The sequence below is a fragment of the Gambusia affinis genome, linkage group LG05 (assembly GCF_019740435.1).
Source record: "Gambusia affinis linkage group LG05, SWU_Gaff_1.0, whole genome shotgun sequence".
Taxonomy (NCBI): Eukaryota; Metazoa; Chordata; class Actinopteri; order Cyprinodontiformes; family Poeciliidae; genus Gambusia; species Gambusia affinis.
In genome coordinates this window covers 20,792,466-20,809,836 of record NC_057872.1, presented here as the reverse complement: position 1 = coordinate 20,809,836, position 17,371 = coordinate 20,792,466, and the positions used below count along the sequence as shown (strand labels likewise).

General features: G+C 37.2%; 1 protein-coding gene across 1 annotated transcript in view; it reads left to right on the top strand.

The window, feature by feature from the left end:
- The window catches only part of sh3bp5b (SH3-domain binding protein 5b (BTK-associated)), a 29,648-nt gene extending 13,175 nt beyond the window's left edge, over nucleotides 1-16,473 (top strand). The window contains exons 4-9 of the mRNA XM_044116069.1: nucleotides 8,127-8,291; nucleotides 8,405-8,535; nucleotides 11,391-11,433; nucleotides 12,726-12,945; nucleotides 14,266-14,625; nucleotides 15,556-16,473. Coding sequence (XP_043972004.1) covers nucleotides 8,127-8,291; nucleotides 8,405-8,535; nucleotides 11,391-11,433; nucleotides 12,726-12,945; nucleotides 14,266-14,625; nucleotides 15,556-15,767 — 1,131 coding nt within the window. The 3' untranslated portion in view covers nucleotides 15,768-16,473. The remainder of the gene's footprint in view (nucleotides 1-8,126; nucleotides 8,292-8,404; nucleotides 8,536-11,390; nucleotides 11,434-12,725; nucleotides 12,946-14,265; nucleotides 14,626-15,555) is intronic.
- Nucleotides 16,474-17,371: the final 898 nt, after the last annotated feature.

Below are 17,371 nucleotides of genomic sequence, written 5' to 3'. Positions count from 1 at the left end.
AGAATCATTTGGAAGACATCGGTCAGTGTCTGGTGCTCAAAGTGGCAAAATAAAAGTGTCGACAGACATGCAAATCTAATGAAAACCCATCCATATCAAATTTGATAAATAAGTTTTTAATTTACATTATGTCGTCTGCATCTTGGCTTGTCAGTTTTAGAGGCTGGGGATCCACAGATCTGAGAAGATCTCAGCAGATATTCAATTTAAAGTTGTGGAAGTGAAGCTTGAAAAGACATACTAGGATTGAAGTGTTAAGGAAATTACATGGACTGGTGAGTTTCAATGGTATGGATTTCATTTTACAGTAATATAATGAGGGCTGTAAGTTAGAAACATCTCATCCATTGTTATGTGAGACTTCTAAAACCTTGTCATTCGGAATTGGTCTAATGTATGAAGTCCTTGAAGTTATGATGATAAATGGATGTTGAATGGATGTTGACTGGACACACAGTGGACCTTTGGTATTCACAGGGATTAGGGACCACAACTGCAATATCAGAAATGCACAAACACCTGAGAGCCCCTCTAGTTTATTTTAATAATAATAATAACACTAAATACACCACAGTATACTTTAATATGCACAATGGAAACCATCCCATCTTGGTGTGACCAGAGAAGCTGTTTTTCATTCCTTACCTCCGTTCTTGAGACTGCTACCAATTAGCTCTAAGAAAAATGGCGCTAATTGAAGACGCGTCTTAGATAGGGCTTCAAAAAAAAACTTGAATGGGTGAATTTTTCGCAAATGATTTGGAGTTATGGTACTTTTCACAGAAAAATCTTCAAATAAGAGAATTTGTAAATATTGGACCGCAAAGAAATGGAGGTTCACTGTGTTTTTAACTGAAAAATTGCTAGGAATATTCTCCAATATTACAATTTTAAATTTTTTTTGTTTGCAGATGGACTCATGGCTGAACTTTTGTTTGTTTCCAGTCCACTCTCATGTTCAGGATTTTTTGGGTTTGTAAATAAACTCTTCATTTTCATTTTGTCATTTACCAATGTGCAAATGTTTGTATTTTGCATTTTATTCTCCGGTATGTAATAAAAACCAAGGTGCCTTGTAAAATGAAAATTGGGGAGTGGAAATATTGAAGCAGCAGAAAGGATGTGAATGGGTCAGTGGCTCTAAGCATAACACCTAAATACTTGCAAAGAAGCTGAGGGCAATAGTTTTGAAGTTGCCTACAATGAACCCTGATCTTTGCTCTTAGATAATTTATAGGTAAAGCTGGTGAAATGCGTTTGCGCGTGTGCATGTGTGTGTGTGTGTGAGAGAGCAACCTGACCCAGTTACACCGGTTCTGTCTGAAGGAATGGGCCAAAATTCTAGCCAACTATTGAGAGAAGCTTATGGATGTAAACTCAAAATATCTTATGAGTTTAAAAAGCAATTTGAACAAATACTGTAGCATTTGTTCAATATATGTAAAACTCCTGAATCTGAAGGATAACGAAAAGGTTTTTTGTTATTCCGGCCTCTAGCAAATTGACAGGGTTGTTGTAATCCTAAATTAGCTTAAAGTAAAGATTTAATTTCAGAGAGGAAAATTAGTTCTCTTAATAATTTATAAAAAAAAAAAAACAACATTTCTATATATACCACAAATACAAATATTGGAGCACATAAAGTACAGTTAGTTTTATGGTCAGAGAATAATAAATAATGTGATTCTTATTCATTTAAATGTAAACACATTTATGGTGTCACATTTCTAAACGCACATTGTGTTTAGAGCTTGAAGGTTTAACCATCTCGAATTTAATATTGTTTTAGGAAAACTGTCCATTTTATGACTGAAGAATAAAAGACTTCATGGGTGTTGCTTGATGGACGTATGCATTAGTGTTTTTTTTTGTTTTGTTTTGTTTTTTAAATCAATTTCTTACATAATAGAGACAGTAAAACTTAATAACCTTCTGCATGGTAACCACATTTTTTTATCCATATATCATCATCCTTTGTCTCATTTCATTTCTTATCCTTCATTCCTCCTCCCCCTGTTTATCATCATCCCTCCTCTGCTGGAGTTGAGCACTTCCTGGCAGTGCCAATGCACAGGAGGGTAATGATGGATGGAGTTGAACAAAGGAAGTGATGGAAAGATGGATGAAATGATTGAGAGACTTAGGAGTTGGTGGGAAGGAGGCAGACAAGGCTGAAGGTCACAGCCATCTGCTCCTCCATTGACCTCCTGGGATGGTGCATTAACATGGTGGGTGTGTAGTAGAGCATCAGTGTTTGTACAGTTGCAGCATCCCTAAAGCTGTCAGACTGTGGGGGGAATTAATTATATTATCACCAAACTCTCTGCCGCTGTTCGTTGTTTAGTTGGAGCCCTTTAGGTCTCATCATTAGAGTGATTCTGTGGCTTTCTGCTGTGTTTTACTACAGTCACTTTAATGTTTTCCTTTGAACTTTTCCCACCTCTGAGCTCCAACATATATCAGTGTTAATTTGCATTTTTAAGAGCGTGAAGTGGACATCAAAAGAAGAGGCGGCGCTCCCTGCTGCTGAATCGAGTAGTGGTTTCCTACCCAGAGTCTCCTCAGACCATCTAGGCCAGTGGTGGCTGTATCGGGTTTTGTTTGTTGGTATAAACACACAAGTTGAAATGATTTTGTGAGAATTTTGAAGGCAGAATGACAGTATTTTTAACCCTGGATCTCAGCTGATGTATTGGGCACAATCTTCTCTTGTTGTGCTGCTGCTTCGATATAAATAAATTCCCACATTCACTTGAGGACACAGATAAGGATAATCAAATTTACCATGAAATAGGCCAATTTAGGTCACTTTGGAAACTAGTGTCATCTTCTGCCCTCCAGTACTCTCCCAGCGTTCATTGTCCTGATTATTTAGGACAAATATGTTTATTTGTTCTGATCTATTTACTCTGTTTACTTGGTTTAGCAACTCTGAATTCAGCTGTGCAAAGTGGTGCATCAAGATGTCTGCTCTAGTATTGGTTCTCTTTTTATGAAAATCATGTTGCGGTCTAATCAAAAATATGTTATGATCAGAAAACTCAGTTCCCTGAACACTATTTTTTTTTTATCGACAGCCATTATGGATGATTATCTCCTTCTGTCCTCCTAGATTTTTAGGCCAACAAAAAAAATTTACAACGTGGCAGATATTATGTCTAGTGTCAATCAGCCTCATGGGAGTCTGCACAACAGCTGGGGAAAGTAGAAAGAAGAAAGAATACTGTAATACACAGTGAATTAATGGAAGAAGTAAAATATGTTGAATTTCAGACATGGGTGAAAAAAACTCAAACATAAAGTACAATCACCATTAGAATAAGCTCCAGCACTGAAAAAAATGTCACAAAGGTTCACAGAGTACCACAGTATTAAACGGCAATGCCCTGTTTTAAAAGGAGAACCCAGCCGCTCTGGTAACAACACATTTGTAGACTAAATGGAGCTTAAAAGGAAGTAGCAATGTTTGTTTTAAATTTAAAGCCACACTAAGATAAAGGAACATGACAAATGTTTGAGAATGTCATTCTTTGTATGAATTTCATGTACATTTGGTCAACTTATGTATGTTTAGACACGTTTTACTCATCCATGTTAGCACAGTAAAACAGAAGGGATACAGAGTTTGCCTGCTCATCACATTGGGTTGGTTTAAGATTAATATATGGAAAAATTGGGTCATATTCTTAGTTGTGCCTGTGCAAAGCTTTACCCTTCTTTTTGTTATCTCCCATTTACTGCTTCCTCTTTCATTTCCTTATTCTTCACTGTCCCACTTAGTGAGTGGGGTCTTTGAACACTTGCTGCATGGTGACAGCATTGATGTTTCTCTTGCCTGTGGCTGCCTTGTTGATGCTGCTGAGAGAAGAAGGGCGAAGACGATGAGGTGGAACAAAAAAGTAAATGGTTTTATTTGTTACAGAGAGTGTATGAAAATAACGGTGCAAATCGAATGGGCTTGAAATGCAATCAACAAAAAGTGGGAACAAAGTTTCATTGGGTTACTGCACAAAGGGTCAATAACAAGTTGAAAAAAATATGTTTTTTTCATGGATAATTTGTTTATTTGGAGCATGTTTACTGGTATAAAATCAGCTGTTTTTTGTTTTTTTTCCTGAAGCGAAAGCAGCTGTCTTTCATGTTTGTGCTGACAGAAAGAGGGAGCCTGAGGGTGGGATGGGTGTCATCACATGAAAGATGTGTTTATTGTGGGCAACGTGACAACATAGGAGGAGATAGAGAGGGAAAAGAAGACTGTTTCTTTTAGCTTTATTATTGATGAACAAAGGACTTCAGTTCTCAGATTTTTCCAACATTGCTTTGACACCGTTCATATAAACTTTGGCAGGAAGGTGAATGAGAATAAACAAACATTACAGCTGCAGAACTAAAAAAAAAATTAGCGTGCTAATTATGCAATTTGAAGCCAACTAAAAACTTCAAAGCTGTAATTTAATGTTTTAAAAATCAATGGAATTGAGGTCAACAAAATACAACAAAAAGTATTGATGAAATTTAAGAGCTCTCAGTTCAATCTAATTAACTGAAACTATTCATTCTTGTTACAAGTCATTCAGGGTTAATTCAGTGTAAGACAAGTTTTGACAATCGTATTCAGAAAATCATGAAATGCCAGTAATTGAAACCTTAACAAAGAAAACCAGCAGATCAGATTGGCTAGTCTTGGTGTTCCACATGGTTCTGTTCTTTTTCCTATTGCCTTAAAGCTGCCAGAACACAAGAGGCTAATAATTATGTGCTTCAGTGGAGACATATGTGACCGATGAAAGAAGAGATGAAAATATAGGTTTTGTTTAAGTGTGCACAAAGTTATTATTGTTTGCAGACCTTGTTTCTTTATGCGACATATTTTCTTAAGTTAAACTAAATCATTTTCTAAAAGAATAACTTTATTTTCCAAAATATGTGAAATTCTTTTTTTTTTACACATGAATGTTTATTATTGCTAAAAATGATGGGGAAATTCTTTTAAATGGCTTCCAAAAGCATTCAGTTTTCTGATATTTGTGAATGTTGAAAAACAGAAAATGTGGAACTATTTTGGCTGCTGATTTGTTGAATTCTTCATTATTCACCCCATTATGAGACTTTTTGGTTGAATGAAAATGGTTAGAATGGGGGAAAAAGTAGAAAGTAAACCAGAATTTGGAAAATAATAAAACATATTTTACAGAACCCTACATATTTTGTCTGCAAATAAAAGCTAAAAACCTACTCCTTACCTTCTCATTTGTTTTTGTTTTTTTGTGGACTTGAATATGAAAATCTTTATTATGCAGGTAGTGACTCATCTTTCAGGTTCTGTTGGTTGGGTATTTTAGCTTATTATATTAGCTATCCATCTTGCTTTTTATACCCAGTTGTCTCTCTTGAGGTTCTTGTTGCTTGCAGTTGTAGATGCATTACAGTCAAATATGTGATGCAAAGTTTTCATATTAAAGGAAACAGTGGTGCTGAAACAAGAGACTATTACTTTTTATGCAAAACTTTATTATCTCAGACAGCTTTATATCAGCATCTTCCCCTAACACTCTTTAAATCTATCTGCAGTCAGGCATTACTAACCACAACGCAGCAGTGGATATACACTTAAACTTTTCAGAATGAGAACAGTGGCCCAGTCTCATGGAGTTGTGTAACTTGCAGTTCTGGGTGGAAAACAAACTTGGTCCATGACTGCAACAAGGCGGGAGTTGTTTGGATCTTGCTGTGCTGGCGTGATGATGTCTGTAGATAATGAAGTTACAGTGAGCATGTGGTGATGTCAACCTGTTTGCAGAATTCAGCTGCGCTGATGGGAGGCTTAAACTGTTGGCAAAGGAAATATTCTTGGAAATCAGTTTTCATGTGACCACATCACATTCAACTAAACAGAACAATAAAAACATAAAGTATGGGTTTGGAATAATTTGATTTGGAGAGATTTCTATAAGATTGCTGCAAGATTGTAGAGTTCAGTTATTGTTTTCTGCTTTTCAGACCAAAGCAGCTAAATATCTGCATGACCTACTGGTCTTATTTTGTTTACAAGTCTTCAGATACAGCAGAGTTCACATACAGGGTCAGTGGAGTCACTATACTCTTTTGCATGTAATGCAATAAAAATGTCCTTGCAGAGTAAACTCAACTTAGACATTTTTTTTCTAAGACAGATAAACTGGCAGCACAGTGATGATTCAGCACATTAACATCATGTACTTTCTTTATATCTGCAGACACATCATGTTGAGCTTGTTCTTGTTTTCTTGCATACAGTCATAATTCAAAGACTTCTTATGCTGAGTTAAAGGCAAAGTTATCATCGTTATTCAACATATTAACCAGAAGTAAATATCTTTACTTTTACGTACATGTTTTAAAGTTTAAAATGTTTGTGGGGTTTTTTTTCTTTCAAAAAGTTGCAGCATAGTGTTAGTTTATTTTCACGACTGCTTTTTTTTGTTCTTCACAGTTTAGTGAAGAACAAAAAAGATAAAACATAGTTTAGTGCTAATTTGTGTGCCTGCATTTAAAAAAAGCTCTTTTCTATAAAGTGACAATTTATGAACATTATACTTATTATCTGTGCACTTTCACCAGTGACATGAATTGATTCTTACACATCCACATGAAACCTTCTCCACCCGTGTGATGCAACTGATGGGGCTGGGAGTGTGACAGACATCTAGTTTTGTGCAAACATGTGTTGTATTTGTTGCTGCTGCTGATAAACTTTGGCATTAAAGCTTCACATGAAACACAAAGCGAAGTCAGTGATGTGTTTTGCAACAAAACATTTGAGCAATGCAACAAATAGCTTTGTGATTGAGCAATTTTTGCTTGTTGTATTTAATATCACGTGCCTCTTTCTGAGCATTTAATGTCGCTAGCCTCAATAATGTCTACAGAATGCTTTAAAATTTGTTTTGTTAAGATCTCTAAGTAAACTGCATGATTAGACTGCAGACCTTTATGATTGAGGAAGTTATTCAGTGGGTGGTTACAGTGTTGTGTGTATAGTCACTGTGTGTTCATACAGATGGTGTAAACCTGATGTCGCCACAAGCTGCAAAGTCTGACTTGATCCTATCTGCTAACCTTTTACCAATTAACATGAAGAACTGACTGTAACTGCATTATAACCAGAATCAAATTGAAATGTATGCAGTTGAATTTGAATCTGTATGTTGGATTGATTAGATTAATTTGGTTTCACATTTCTGGATTTGAATTGGAACTGCTTTGTTGGCTATTTATAAACAAGCTAAATCAAACTGAATTTTGTAGTAACGATATGAAATAAAGCTTGTTGCTGAATGACTCTGGACTCTCTGTAGCTGTCTTAAAGGAAACCTACTGTGCAAAATTCACATTTTTGTACTTTCATTTGGGTCTCTAAGGCACTCATTTTCGGCAATAAGTTCATGTTTTTGGTGTCTGGAAATTGAACCATTTCAAAAACCTTCTGAATGTAAGGTCACAAATCACCAAGCACTGGCCCTCACCTAGCAACTCCAGGAAAGTCCAACCAATTACTTAGCAACCCCGGTGGAAGCCAACTTGTCAACTAACAACCCAAGCTGAGTTTCAGTGTGTTTGGTCAGCTGGTTTTCCTGCTCTACAGTCTTGCTTGGAATAACATGTTTTGTTTTACTTACCATTCTAAAACCAGTTGCTGTATTCGTCTGGGTTGTGTAGGAGGCTTCACTTCTGCTTTTCAAAGATGTAAGGTTGTTAATTGTGCATTTGTTTGCAGCCATTTTTATGTGTACGTGTAAATATTGTGTTGAGGGGTGTTACCAGCAGCAGCTTATCTGGATTTAAAGTGACAAGAGGCCCTAAAGAAACTCATTTTGAAAAGAGCTCAAAAAAGTCAAAAATGTGCAGACTATAATCTTATTATATGAAGTTGATTTTTGTGCAAAAAATTTAGCGAACATATTTTGTAGAGCTCATAAACCTACTCTAACCTTTTCAAAGATGCATAATATGTTACTTTTAAAAGTTTACTATCTAAGATGTGTTGACGCTATAAACTGTACAGTGTGCTTTTGAGTCAAAAATTGCTTTGAAAAAGGATTTAAAAAGGCAGAAATATATCAGATTTCTTCTCATTTGTCCAAAAGGCCCAGCTGGAGGCCCAGAAAGCCACTCAGGACTTCCACCGAGCCACCGAAGTTCTGCGAGCAGCGAAGGAAACCATCTCCCTGGCTGAGCAGAGGCTCCTGGAGGAAGACAACCGGCAGTTCGACTCCGCTTGGCAGGAGATGTTGAACCACGCCACACAGCGGGTGAGCAGAGGCTTTTATTCTGAAAGAAATTTGTTTTGTTTAATGGGCAACCAAAATCTAAAACCAAGACTTCCATAAATTCATTCATTTGGGGACACTTATGGTTCTTCCAGGTGATGGAGGCGGAGCACACCAAGACGAGAAGTGAGCTTTTGCACAAGGAGACAGCAGCAAAATACACGGCAGCCATCGGCCGCATGAAGCAACTGGAGAAGAAACTGAAACGAACCATCAGCAAGTCCAAGTAAGAGCATTGATCTGCAGCTTTGGCACATTAAATTAGATCAGTCATAATGTTGTTGCTGCAACTTTTAACAAGACCTGCGCTTCAAGCTTTTTAGATTCAAGAGGTGCCCAGATGTTCTTTTTTTTTCTATATTTTTTATTTTGGAAATCACGCAGAATTAAATTATTGAATTATTAAACCTAGAATCCTGTAACCAAGTACACACCATGACTTAAATACTGTCAGAAATGTAATCATAAAAATTGTGTTGTCTGATTTCATCCATCCATTGTTTGTACCTGCTCAGTTTTATTCATTAGAAGTGAAAGCAGGAACAAAACTGTAATTATTGCCATTGTTGTTATGATAAATAGTCTCTTTTAGTTATATGCTGTACCAACCTCTTGGGTTTTTACAAGAGAAAAAGTCCATAAAGATGTCATGATTTATGTTAGTTGGATTGAATATGTATTTTTGCTTTATGTTAGAGAGCTAGTAAATTTATGTTCAAAGCTTTTATTGTGAAGGCTTGCTGGAACTCCTGTCGTCATCTGCTGTACTGATGTTTTCGAGAAAGTAGAACATGCCAAACAGTTCCAGGAATAAATCCATGTAGTTTTTAGAAATTTTGCAGAGTACAAACAGATACTTGGTCACAGTTCTAGAAGTTCAAGAATTTAGACACGATAAAACAGACAAACCAGGACATTCTGAAGATAAAATTTCACATCAACCAACCAAGCAGATAGTAGCGGCAGGCAGCATGTGATAAAAACAGATGAACATCTGTTATAATACCTAAAATACAACAGTACATACTTGTTACCCTTTGATGTTGATTTATCTCCATTTTACTGAACACTGTTTCAGAAGTGTGGTTATTTCTTGTCTTCTTAAATGGTCATTTTATTTTAAATGTTAATATAAAAATGCAGAATTTCATCAAAATTAATCATTAAAACCACTAATCATTTCAACCACATTCTTCTTCTCCCTTATGTCCCATTTTGCCACTGTTGCAATCCTAAAACAATACATTCATACATTGTCATAAGCTGATGAATTTTTGATGCTAAAATTGCTACTCGTAATGATAATATGTTGAAAAGCTAGATCAAGCACTTGTAAGAATGGATGTTTCATGTACTTCATGGTTTTGTGTGCGCTCTGGTTTTTCACAGTGGTATTTTCAGCTGCGTCTCGCCTGGATGTGCTCTGACAGCTTGTCCTTTGCTGGTCCAGCATGTGGACACAACATGGCGGCGAGCTGCAGGGCCTCCAAGCAGACTGTCACTGCATGGCTGACTGCTTGAGGTTGATTTCAGCCAAATATTCAGCTGAAAACCCAAGAACTGTATTTCAACATAGCAGCATCAGTTTAGAATGTTATTTCTTCTGTCCATCTGTCCCTATAAAATAGCATAATGACAAGTCGTGTGACAAAACCAAACCAGGTGCAAGATGTTTCAGTTTTCTATTTTTGCAACGAGGCGATGTTGTTCTTCTCTTTTTAGAGGAAAGTGGTTAATCTAAAAACGGTAAAACCTTGTTGTACTGAACCCCACAGAAAGCAGTCAGGTGATTTTAAACAGGTGTCTAAAATGGGGAAGTCGGGCTAAATGTGGCACAGTCACAAGTTGCAGCAGAACTGCAGAAGCACATGATAGAAAATGTGAAAGCATAAAAAATCTCATTACTGTGTGAAGTTTCATGGAAAAGTCTGAGAGACCAGTCACATAAGAACAAATGTTATTGCTCACTGGACAACAGGGACAAACCAGAACACATTTCTACAGATTTTTGAGTGATACGGTTTAATGTTGAACTTAAATTTTACATTTTATTCAAAATTTAAAAATATTAAAATGTAAAATTACCAGTCTTGTTCCAGCACACCCTGTTTTTGCCTGCTAAAAATTTGCTTTTCATGCTGCAGCTCTTCCACATTATAGGCTTTAAGGCCTTAAACTCTTTCAGCATCTTCAAAACTGATCCTGATTCAACCTGAAATGTTATGTAAGGACATGTCTGTCATGTCCTCTATCTTCATCTCACAGCTCAGAGTGAGGAGGGCTTATGAGCCGAGGCATGCAGGGCATGTCTGGACAAGCAGACGAAATGTGAAGATCTCTTTTGGACAATGACAAAAATATGTTTGTTTGAAAATGAGCGTTTTGAGAGAGTTTAGCAGCAGTGCATAAAATTCCAGACTTGAAGCAACCAAATCCAATACCTGATGAATATAAATTTTGGGACCTTATTGATGCAAGTTGTCAAAAACTCACCAGTATCCCACTTTGCAGTTAGCTTTTAATGCATCAGAGCACAGTGCAGTAACTCATAAAGCATGCTGTTGGATTCTTGGTTTCAAAAACTCTGAAGCGTATGATGCTAAACGTAGCTGCCCATTTTTGATATACATTTAGTGCTGATCAATGTATTCCAAAATTCAGACTTAATATTTAAACAAATAAAATATTAATATTCTCTGAGAAGAAAAAAAAAATGTTTTACTGCTGAATTGTGGCTAAATAAGGTAGACAATGTAGAAACTCAACAAATTTTCTTTAAAATAAAAGCATTTTTGATTTTTTGATATTTAGCTTATTCTACTCATATTTTCTGATAGGTAAAGCATAATTTGGATGTTTTTTCTTCTTGGATCCAGTCTATCTGCATCAGAAGCTGCCGCCTTGCTGTGCGTTGCCTTGGCAGGGTGTTAATTTGTTTTGCATTGCCTGCTCATTCAACATCACAATGCCTTTATCTCCTTCTCTTCCAGCAGGTTGCTATGGTGATGATGTGGGTACTGCTCTGTACTGTGTTTTTTTCACCCCCTTCTAATCTCCTCTACTTTGACCTCTCCTCCACAGGCCCTACTTTGAGATGAAGGCGAAGTACTACCTGCAGCTGGAGGTACGTCAGGACTGTTAAACTCTTACTGCTTCAACTTTGGATGGTGATTTTACTGGTTTAAATTTTTTTGTTTTTGCTGGGGATGTAAAATCAACACTTAAAACCAAAGATGCTACAATCAGACTTTTGTTGTTGATTTGTAAGTTTTGTTAAGCTCTGACTTGCAGATACAAAGTTTAGGTAGTTTAATTTTTCTTTAATAGCTAAATGTTTTTAAGATTTAAATAAATAAAATATATATATATTGACAACTTCAACAAGTTGTTAAAATATTTAAGTAGCCTTCTGGCCTTGAGAGGTAATTACTAATTTAAATCAGTTGATATTGCAATTAAAGTATGTACATTAAGACTGTTTTAAAACAGACAAAACAATTATGGATGGATATTTTTAACATTTTGGAGTCTCACTTAGCCTGGCTAGCATTAGTACTAATCTTTATCCTAACTCTGAAATTTATTTTTAAAAAAACAAAAAAAGGGGGCTGCCAATATTTCCATATCAAATATTTTCTATGATCAATTGAGGCTAAGAACTCAAACTGATAAATCAGATCAACTTTGCTGTGCTTTGTTCAACTTTCCTGTTATTTACTTAAAACAATAACTGACATGCTTTTTGTCAAAGCATGCCTTATAACATGCACCAAATATTTTCCTGTCAAATTGTTTCTTCCATTGATGTTCTTCCTCTGATTCCAGTTTTAAACACCTTGCTTAAAGCAAGCATCTTTGAGTCATCTTACTGTAACAACCTTCACACTGAAGAGCGTGGATGTCAGTGCCTGATGGACTTGTTGTTTGGCTATCAGGCTAAAAATGATCACATTGTGGTCACATGACATTTTTTGCATATCTGATTTTGTGTACATTTTTTCAGATTTTACCCTAAAACAAATTTGATTAAAGATTGAATTTTGAGTTTCCAGTCAGCCAGTTACCATTTAGGATTATTCCACCTGAAAAATCAGCCAATTCTGGTTAATGGCCAATTCCTGTGTGCATAAATCATTTGATTTAGGTCTACAAAAGAGAAGCATGAAGAATTGTTTTCAGCAAAATTCAAATAAATGCTATGGCATCATGAAATGTTGACTAGTTTAAATGTGTCCAACATTGAACTTTCATAAAGCACTTCTGTAATATTTAACTTCTTCCAAACACAACATTTTCTCCCCAAACTTCTTACTCAAAACCTTTTAATTCTGCTCTCAGCACAGTTCATGCTAAACCAAAATGAACCTTTCTAGCTTGTAGCATCATTTATCAGTTTGCTCCTCTTTTCTCCTCTAGAACTTGAAGAAAAACGTGGATGAGCGACAAGCCAAACTATCTCAGGCCAAAGGAGAGTACAGGACAGCACTGAAGAACCTGGAGATGATCTCTGATGAAATCCACGAGCGCCGCCGGAGCTCCACCATTGGGCCGCGCAGACCGGGAGTCGGTGCCGAGGGGGACAGCAGTTCGGGGGACGACGTCTCCAGCTTCAAGATGGAGTCGGATGGAATATCCAGTGAGTTCAGAGTCAGGTTTCTCTAGTTCGTTCAGCTTCAGAGAAAAGTTTGATGAACTTTTAGGTTATTAAGGCTTCCCTGTCCTGTGAGTACTTGTTGTCTTATGTCAAACCTAACTGTTTTCAGTTGAACAATGACAAAAACAGTGCGTCCTACAGAAATTTGATTTGTAGAGATGTTTTACTGTGAGAGATAAAAAGCCTAAATCTGTTTCGTGAGTGGACATGAGGCATGTTCTTATTACAGCCAGCGGTTCTGCTTTTTTAAAGACTTTGTTGTCTTTCCTTTAACAATTGATAAGGGTCTAAAGCAAAAATATGAGAGATTAACGAAGAAAAGCAGCTTAAAGAACACACAGAACATGTTTTCTGACCCAAAACATCAGAACAACATGGAAAAACAAAGCTAAACATTTTCTAACAAACCAGGCATTTATTACTACAATGGCAGTAAAAATGAATTTAGAATTAAAAGTAAAATCTCCTCCATAATAACAATAAAATTCAAATAAAACAGGCTTCCTCAGTTGATGCATTACAATATATTCCCCAAGGACTCCACTGAAATTTCTATTGATGCTATAGATTTGTTGGTAGATTGTTAATTTATGTCTCTAGAGAAATTACAGGACATGAGAAAAGCCAATGAGACGGTAGTAATTTATACGTCTACCAAGTGATTAGCAGTTGATGGTAAACACACTGTAAAATGAGTTCTGGCATTAAACTTTCACCACTTTAATTTAAACAGTGTTGGTCAGAATCCCACTTTACCATAAAAAAATAACTTCATTTTTTAAAAGAATTCATGTTTTTCTATTTTTCCTCTTCATTTTCTTTAGAATATTTCAGCTAAAGTTCATCCAAGCGGCCTCTGAGCTTTATTTGAGATGGGGTTTTTTTATTATCTGAAGTAAAAAATGAGCAGCAGAGGAAAGGCCTCCAAAACGCTTCCTCCTCTTTCAGATCACATGGTTTGGAAACTAGCCCACAGAATCTGAATATCTGTCTTGCATACCCATCAGTGTGGCCTATAGATTAACTTTGAGTGTGTTACTATGGTAACAGCAGCCTAGTTTAAGGAGACTCTGAGCAGAGGCGCTTGAGGCTTAAAATAAGCCAGGACACTGACTGAGCATTCACGTGCTTTTGATTGCTGAAAATGAGATGCACCCCCTCACAAAGAGACGTGACGTCTCTCATGTCTATTTATATCACCACTCTTTCTTTATTTTGAAATCTTTTTCTGTCTCTTTTGCTCCATCACCCTTTTGACCTCTTCCTCACTGTGTATTAAAACCAGCCATGTCTTTCCTCCAGTGGCCTCCGAGTGCTTCGATGACGACCCGTGCGGCGGGAGCAGCTTCATGTCTGAGGAGGACTCGGAGACCCGCTCCACCAGCAGCCTCGGGTCGACCCCCAGCAGCCCTCAGGAGCTCCTGTCATCTTGCCCCTTCGCCGGCTCCTCTTCTTCCTCCTCTGGAACGTCGTCATCCGACTGTCCATCTCCCACTCTCTCCTCGTCTTCCTCCACGACGTCTCCAGCTCTTGTTTCCCGGCCCTGCAGCCTCGACCTCCCCAGCACCGTCTCGCTGTCGGACTTCGGCCTCATCTCGCCCGTGCTGGGACCTCGCAGCGAGTGCAGCGGCGCTTCGTCACCTGAATGTGACCTGGAAAGAGGTGATGGCGGGGAAGCCCTGTAGCCCTACTTATATTACAAGTCAAATTCTGTTTTAAAGAAACGCAACTGATTGCTTCTATTGCAAGGATTGTAACATAAAAGTAAGCTTCAAAGAAGGGTGCATATATTTTTAAAAAGAAAATTTCCACTTCAGGGTTTATTTGCAATGCACAATAATTCATTTTTGGGTCCTCAATGAAAGTTTTTGTAGAACAATCGTCATCAAAAATGGTGGAGGCTTAACAAGGCTCTGTGCACATTGTACACACAGAAAGGAAAATAGACAAATGCAGGGAAAAATAAGTAAATAAAGTAAAGTGAGATGGATGGAATTTCTGTATCTATTTTAGTTCTGGTCCTCCATCTCCTGCTACCGGCTTGGCTCACACCTGCTCCCCTAAAGCGTAAAATTTGTCAAAGTGACAGTTGGACCCAGTGGCTCGTGTGCAGAGAAGAAACCCATCTGCAGATCCGTATCTAGAGAGAAAATTGTTTCCATCCCTTCAGTTCAGCTGAATGAAGAGATTTGAGCTCTGGTGCCATCATTCAAGTTCTCGCATTTTGTATTTAAAATCAAGAAACTGTTTTCTTATTTCATTTGAGTTAGCATTATCATATGAACCTGGGCTCATATGAGCATCTCATCGTATGAAAATCTTGAGTAATAATACCATAATTTCTTATAGGATTTACATCAGAATGTTACATCAGAACAGCCAGATATGTTTTTCTTGTAGCCACCAAAAATGTTGTAGGAGCAACTGCAGAAACCATTTTGGAATTCAAAAAAAAGAGGTTAAATCAAGTTTGTTGGTATAAGTAAACTTTTAGGATGCCTGATGGCAGGATTGTAAATTTCTATAACTGATAAGCCTTTACTAAACTTTCCTTTTCTCCATCATTAATCCTAACCCTCTTCCTATCTGCAGGTGACCGAGCTGAAGGTGCAGAGGGAGATCTGGACAACACTCCGACTGGAAACGTCATCTCGACTTCCAACACCAAGAGGAGCTTCAGCCTCGAGGCTCGCTTCAGTTTCCTCAACCTGCGACGGCCGCAAGTTGGCAACACCAAAAACAAGGAGAGCTGTCCCCAGAAGACTGAATCGGGACAAACGGTTGTTCCCGTCAAAGGAGTCTGAGGAGCAAACGGGAAATATTTCAGAGGGACTGTGTTTCTGCAGAGACTTGAATTCTGAACCAAAAACTCCTGGAACTCTTATGGATTGTTAATAAGCTACTTTCCACTTCTGTAGTCCAACTCCATTCTCCACGGTTAAGCAGAAAACTTTGAATGTTATATTTGGTGTAATTTAAGCTTCTTTTACAACCTTCACACACCCATGAACTCTCCCACCAGACATAACAAGCTCTGGTAAATGATAAAAATAATTAAAGTTACATTTTTCTCCAGTAAAAGAATTATTATATGACGAAGCAACAAACCAGCTGCCTGCAAATAACCTTTGACCTGGGTTTGAATTATATATAACAGTTAAATGGCTCATAGAATGCTGTAAGGGATTGTTCTCAGCTTAGTTCAACATTTAAAGAAAGCTGGAACACAGCGGAGGACAACTAACTAGCCTTCAGCCTTATACTCTATAATACTGATAAGACAATGTTGTGTTGTATGATATGTGTTTAATATTTAGGACTTAAGTGTTAAAAATTGTTTATGGGACACAAACTGCAGTTCAGGAAAATTACAGCTCCAGCTTCTTATTTCTGTTTTACCCCATAGTGTGTTTTAGATTCCTCAGTGCACAACAAGAAACTGTTGAACATGTCTACTTTCATCACAAGTGGTGCAATTTTTAGCTTGAATAAAGAGAGACGTTGACAAAATTGCAAAGCCTTAGTCCTCAATTTAATTTTAAGGAACATTTTGCCCAAAGAGAAAAGAGGATTTTTTTGTTTTTAAATACTACATATTTTTAAGGGAAAATTTGCCAGTTAATCTGATCAGCCAGAAAGAAACCCCTACATTGAGAACAGAGGAAGGGAGGGGAGGTAAAGATGTCCCCAAAATGCTACCCTGCTTCCTGGAAGTGTCCTGAAGTGAAAAGAAAACCATTATCTTGTAATGGCCACACATTGCCTCAAGCTCAGAGTGGGGAGTCTGGACCTAATCTCAAGTAATTGAACAAAAAGACAACATGTTTCTAGGAAAATGGCTTTCTCTTAGTTCAAAGTAAGGCACAAACAGTTTAGTTTGCTGTTTACAATTGAAGTGAATTACTTCGAGTAACTCAATTTAAAAAATAAAGTTTATTATATAAATGTATTAGTTACATCAATATATTTCATGAATTTATTTCTGCTAAAGGTCAGCATCTTAAAAATGTTATGTCTCAACCAATCCTTCCCGTAGACAGTTGTCCTGGAGAAATTTGACACTTTTCACAAGGAGTGTCTTTCCAATCACCTGAATCCAAGCAACTGATTAGAAAGTTGAGTGGAAGGACAACAGTGTCCAGCAGTGGCTCAGTGATGTGTGAAGTGCAATTTTGAGCTTGCTCTTAAATCAGTTTCATCTTCAGGACCTTTCTTGTGATTCTTTCCTCAGAACTTCTCTGGAGGGAGAACTTTCCAAGAAATCTTTTACTTTAAAAGAAGACATTATGTTTAATTTAAACGTTAATGGACAATCAGACGTCACTCGGCCAAAACATGGTGTTGCTTTAGAGAAGCTCCGACCTAATCTAGTTGGAACACTTTCAAGTTCAGCTGTCCAACACAAAGA